The sequence below is a fragment of the Oryzias melastigma genome, linkage group LG13, assembly GCF_002922805.2.
Source record: "Oryzias melastigma strain HK-1 linkage group LG13, ASM292280v2, whole genome shotgun sequence".
Taxonomy (NCBI): domain Eukaryota; kingdom Metazoa; phylum Chordata; class Actinopteri; order Beloniformes; family Adrianichthyidae; genus Oryzias; species Oryzias melastigma.
The window spans coordinates 972468-978358 of NC_050524.1; the positions used below are offsets into that span (position 1 = coordinate 972468).

At 47.4% G+C, this 5891-nt stretch overlaps 1 protein-coding gene across 1 annotated transcript in view; it reads right to left on the reverse strand.

The window, feature by feature from the left end:
• The window catches only part of shkbp1 (SH3KBP1 binding protein 1), a 7929-nt gene extending 3113 nt beyond the window's left edge, over window positions 1-4816 (reverse strand). The window contains exons 1-13 of the mRNA XM_024277309.2: window positions 4571-4816; window positions 3664-3717; window positions 3475-3520; window positions 3273-3405; window positions 3122-3202; window positions 2321-2485; window positions 2165-2255; window positions 1744-1934; window positions 1094-1209; window positions 773-860; window positions 575-691; window positions 295-465; window positions 13-168 (exon numbers count right to left, since the gene is read on the reverse strand). Of these exons, the coding sequence (XP_024133077.1) occupies window positions 13-168; window positions 295-465; window positions 575-691; window positions 773-860; window positions 1094-1209; window positions 1744-1934; window positions 2165-2255; window positions 2321-2485; window positions 3122-3202; window positions 3273-3405; window positions 3475-3520; window positions 3664-3717; window positions 4571-4626 (1465 nt within the window). The 5' untranslated portion in view covers window positions 4627-4816. The remainder of the gene's footprint in view (window positions 1-12; window positions 169-294; window positions 466-574; window positions 692-772; window positions 861-1093; window positions 1210-1743; window positions 1935-2164; window positions 2256-2320; window positions 2486-3121; window positions 3203-3272; window positions 3406-3474; window positions 3521-3663; window positions 3718-4570) is intronic.
• Between the last annotated feature and the right edge of the window lie 1075 nt (window positions 4817-5891).

The window sequence follows — 5891 nt, forward strand, 5'->3', positions numbered from 1 at the left end:
CCCCGGCGTTACCGATCTCGGTGCCGGCGCTGCAGCCCCCGTGTCCGTCCACGTCGTCCAGGCTGAGGATCTTGAAGGAGGTGAGCGGCGTGGACCCGGGCTGCGTGGAGATCATCCCTCTGAAGCGCGTCACCGTCCACGTCCGCACGTGGTTGTTATCTGCACAAACTGAGGAGGCGGAGTCAATGTGACCAGACGCCAATCAGGAAACGGCGTCACAGCTGAAATTGTCTACATGTGAAAATGTTTGGCTCCTCCCACACATGATAGAGCAGTCGCAGAAGCCCCTCCCACCTGAGATCAGGTGCTTCTCTGACAGCATGATCTTGGTGACGGGGCTGCGGTGGACAGAGAAGGTCTGGAAGAGCTGCGGTCCAGAACCGACCGTCTCTGGATGCTGGACGATGACCCGGACCGTCCCAGAACTGGTTCCGTACGCGATCTCGATCCAGTTCCCGCTGTCGCCTGAACACAGCAGTCTGAGCTTCTAACCATGGTCCCGGAAATTAACCAGCAACCTGCAGGGGGCGGTTGATGCTGGTGGGGTAGAACTGCAGGTTCTGCCGGTCCTTACTGGTTTTGGGCGTCAGGTAAACGCTGAGCGCAGTGATGGCGTCTTCGGTGGGGTCTCTGTACAGCTCCGTCACCAGCAGGTCGTTGTCCTTCATCCTCAGAGGAAACTTCTGAACGTCTGCGGACAGAACCACAGAACCTCAACGAGCAGAAGAACACGAGCATAACCCGAGCGGCGTTCGGCTGCAGGTCCTCTTACCGATGTAATAGATGGAGCCGTTGTTGCAGCCGAGGATGAGGAAGGAGCCGGCGGTGTCGTAGCTGCTGATGGGAACTACGTCCTGGTTCTGCAGAGAACCGAGTCAGAACAACAGACAGTACTGGATCCAGAGATGGAAAAGGCTGGACCATCTCGGACCGAATCGGTCCTCTGACCCAATGAGCACTGGAGGATCCTGGTGGTGCCTTCGGGTTCAGCTCAGAAATGTTAGAGCGGAAACACAATGTGACGGATGGAGACTGTAAACGGTGACAGCCAGAGCTCGCCAAGCCACGCCCCCATTAGTCTGACTTGACCTACCTGCCAGTGTTTGGTGACGGCGTTCCAGACCCCGATCTTCCCGGTGTGGCTGGTGGCGATCAGCTGGTTCCCGACGAAGAAGAGCGCCTCTGCCGGCACGTTCAGGCTGAAGACGCCTGCAGGACATACGTCATCATCATCATCGTCATCATCATCATCGTCATCATCATCATCATCATCATCGTCATCGTCATCGTCATCATCATCATCATCGTCATCAACGCCTCTAACGGACGGTCTATGTTCTTCAGGAGTTTGGTCCATAGATTCATATACCTTTATATACACATAGATATTTATCTACACATACATACACACACATACATATTTATATATATAAATTAAACTGAAAATTATCAATCAATCAATCAAGATCCTTTATTAATCCCCTGGGAGGAAATTCATTAAAAGCTTTCAAGTTTCAATAGAACATCAATAAAATAAACCACTAAAGTGTTCAGTTCTACCGCGATATATTTATAGTCAATGTTTTATCGCCCGGCCCTCTGCAGAACCCAGTGACAATCACGGCGGTGAGGGGAACGCCTTCTGAACCAGTCCAAACAACCAAAACCAGGTTCTGTTCCGACAGACGCGAGAACAGAACCTGGTTTCAGACGTTTTCTGATGGCGGCGTCGCAGCCTCGTACCGATTTCGTTTCCATTGCCGTCTGGACAGATGGCCCAGAGGATGATCTCGGTCACCGAGGCGACGGCCACCATTTTGTCGTTGTCTCCCAGGGAGCCGCCCATCACTCTGGCGTTGAGCGCCACTCTGTCGATCATCCAGTCGAGGCGAGGAGAGGTGAAGACCTGCTGCCATCCCGTCGACTCCTTCATCCTGGAGGAGACACAGGTCCAGCAGATGTTCCACATGAGGACCAGAACCTCTGAAAACAGATCTTCCTTCGAGGAACAGATCCTCCAGATCTCATCCTGATGTTCTTCTCATTCCTAACGTTTCTTCTCCAACAAACACAGATGTTCTTCATCTGAAGAACTTTTGGCTGAAGTTCCACTGCTAGTCGAGGATGTTGCTCAGCTGGAGCAGCTCCATCAGCTGGGACTTACCTGTAGCAGACCACGAACTGGGCGTAGGCCACAGCGATCCAGTTATAGTGTCCGCAGATGATCCGCACCATGCCGGCGTCCGCCGACCCCCCTGCACAGACACGGCGCGTGAGAAGGGCTCGACCCGGCACCACGGGATCACTGACGGCGTGTTACCTGAGGGCGCGCGCTCCTCGCAGCTCCGCAGGATCCCAGACGCCCCCAGGTTGGGCGGCATGGTGTTGCTGCGCCTCACCGGCGCCCTCTCCGCCGCCACGGCCCGGCCCGCCATGAACTGCGGTCCCGCCACGCTGTGCCGGTTCCGACGCTTCGCTGGCGAGACTGAGAGCAGAACAGATGAGTCTGAGGTGGAGGTTCAGGGGAACACGGGGGAGTTACAGAAATGTTCAAGATAGAATGAAGAGCTGAACATCTGAGTAAATGTTTGGCCTTCAAAATAAAAGTCCCCATTTAGAATAGAATAAAAATGAAGTGTTTGGATTCTAATGAAAACATGTATTATTTATTCATTATGAACTGGGTCATTTATTTAATTAATTAATATTTGTTCAAATTTTAAAGATGTTCAACAAATATTGAAGGAAATATTTGTAAATAAAGTTTGTGACAAAATGGTGGGAATATTTTCATGAGTTCCTGTAAGTTTGGGACGTAAGTGTAAAAACTGCTTCAGATGTTTCCATCAAATGTCCTTTTCTCTACGTTTGATTTAAATCAAACAGGATTTGCTCAAATCTCTGCTGTTATTCCCGTCAGACCACCTTAAAAAACCCAATCTGCTGAACTCTGGTGTTTAAATAAATGTTCCAGTACTTTAACTTTGAAGGATTGACTTTAATCTCAGAGGAAGTTGGTTTTCTTTGGTTCTAAAGTGTCAGGAACATCAATCCTAAACTTCCAGGAGCTTTCTGAGTGGGCGTGTTTCGTGGGACGTCCAGGTGAGGACGGGCGCAGTACCTGGGGGGGGCAGGTAGCCGTTGAACAGCACGTTCCCGCAGGAGGAGCGGTCCAACTCGTCGCACAGCTGCAGCTTCCGCACTGCAGCAGGAAACGGCGTCAGTCTGATGGTCCGACAGCGTCAGGAGCAAACAACAAGCGGCGGGCTCACCGAGCGGCGTGATGCCGTAGAACTCCGCCTCGTGCACGAGCAGGTGCACGTTGATGGAGCGCGGGTACAGCTCTTTGGTCCGCAGGAAGTTGAGGATGGGGGCGAACAGGGAGGGGTCTCTGTCGATGAAGATCTGCACAGAAACAGGAGGAGTTCAGGGGGGCCACGCGGGTCTGGGGGGGTCGAGCACGAGCAGACTCACCGCTCCGGTCTCATCCTTCAGGGTGGAGATGCGTCCGCTCAGCAGGCTGCCAGAGAAAACACGAAACCTTTAAGAAAATACTTCCTGAGGCATCAACCTTTATTTAAACAGACAACAGAACGCAGACAAATGCACAAAAACGGCTGAACTGGACGGAGAAACGCAGGTGTGAGGGTCAGTGGGACCCACCTGGAGAAGAAGGAGTCAGGAACCCAGGTGAGCGTCTGTCTGGAGGTGCTGAACCTGCAGAGAAACCGTTCTTCAGTTCTTCTTCATGTTCTACGAGGACGGCCTTCCGTCTGTGTTAGCAGTAGTCTCCGCAAACCATTATTAATAGTCGACTAATCACCGATTATTATTTCTGATTAGTCGACTAATCGGGTCACATGCAAAGTGGATGTAAAACATCTTAACCATCATTAGCTTTAAACTAACTAAAAATTAAGGCAGTTGAGATGATAGTTTATTAAACCTTGAATATTCGTGCAGCTTCTGTCCTCCATTAGTTTCTGGGATTAAAACAAGATTAAATCAGATGAGAGAGATACAGATATACTTCCCATCAATATCATATCTCAGAGACAGAATGGTTCATTAATAAACGGAAATATGATAAAAGTAGGAAACCGGATGTTGCTTTGTTTTTGAAGGTGTTCGAGTTCCATTGTCGGACAAAAAGTTACACTTCAAACTGAACTATTGTTCAGTCTCTCGTCTGTACTGTTAACTGTAAATGAGATGTTATTTGAATCAAGTTCTCGCGTTTTCTTGTCCATTTTAGCTCGAATGCGGCAGTTTGATCGGCCACTAATTAATGTATTCTCGTGAATGATGCTAAAGTGACGTTAGCTCACAAAGCAGCAGAAAAAATTCACAGATTTTGGGTTTTTGTCTTAGGAATCAAAGATTTTATTTTCCCCCATAGCGATTCCATCACAGATGTAATTCGATTAGCCCTGTGGAATAATCCGACATTTAAAAAACCGTCTTATTTTGTACAAAAGTGAGATTAAGTCTGTCCGATAATGGGAGTGGAGCAGCTAGCATCGTTAGCTCGGTTAGCCGGTCGAACCGGAAACTTCCCCGGAAAGCTCACCTCTTCCCTCCCACGTTCAGGTGGATGATCTCTCCGCTCCGGGCAGACGCGGACATCCTCTCGGAGGTCGCGGGTTCCGGGAAGTTTAAGAGAAAATTACTTTTTACTTCATATTTTGGGGGATAAACTCGATTTCCGGTTATGTCTGGGACAACTTCCTGTCACTCGGGTGAGGCGAAAGCTGATCGGAAAACACGGAAACCAAAGTGGATGGGAGTTGAGACCGAGACTAGGGAACGTGGATTCACTGGATCTGGACTGGAGAGGATTTGGGGTTTTTGAAGAAAGAAAAAGATGAAAACAAGAACACACGCGGGAAATGTCTTCCAGACCATAATAGTCATGTTGGAATTTGCACAACTTACATTTATCTTGTGACAAATATCTGAATATCTATATATTCAATTTACATTTAATAAAAAACGTGATCCTATAATATTTCTTAAAAAAGGCGTGAATGTCCACCTTTCAGAACGGCCAGCGACCCCATGACCCCAAACTGAGAATCAAACAGGTTTAGAAAATGGATCAATGACTCTTGGATGGAACTGAATCTCTTTCAGAATGAATGTCTTCTACTCTGATGTTGTCCGTTTTTTTTAATTTGCAACATTGTGTAATATTTCGACAGAACTCACAGATGTGTGACATAAAGTAGATGTTTGTCTCCTCCTAACTCCTCATTTCTTCCACACAGTCACGTTTCTCCAGGAGCTTCATCCTCGGATCTTTAGATCTTCTGAATCTGGATCACTTTAGAACATTTATGTTTATGGAACATTTGATGTTTTCTTCCTAAACTTAACACTTTTCCTGAAGGAAGAAGTCGTCATTCCTCACAGGAAATGTTGTCCTGGTCAAAACGAGTTTGGATTTTAATACAAATCAAAACTTTCCAGATATCCTGATTAAACTCGTCCATGACTCGATCACATGAGAACAAAAGTCTACGGAGTTATCCTGGTGGTGATTTATTCTGTAGCTTGTTTTAAAACCAAAGTTTAGCTCAGATTGAATAATACAATTGCAGAATAAACTTATCTGGACTAAATGGTCATATTGTCTAGTTATCCTGTGTTTGACGTACGGGTGTAAACTTCTGTTAATTGTTTGTATGGAACATGAGTCATTATTATTTGATTGCTTGAAATAAACAATTTCTAATCTAATCCAATCCTTGATATTCTTTCTATGATGCTAGCTCGTTTTTTAGCCGGCTAACATCGGGATGAGTCAGCCAATCTGTCCAGTCTTTAACTCCATCAATCCATCATCCATCAATCATCCATCCATCCATCCATCATCCATCCTTCATCCATCA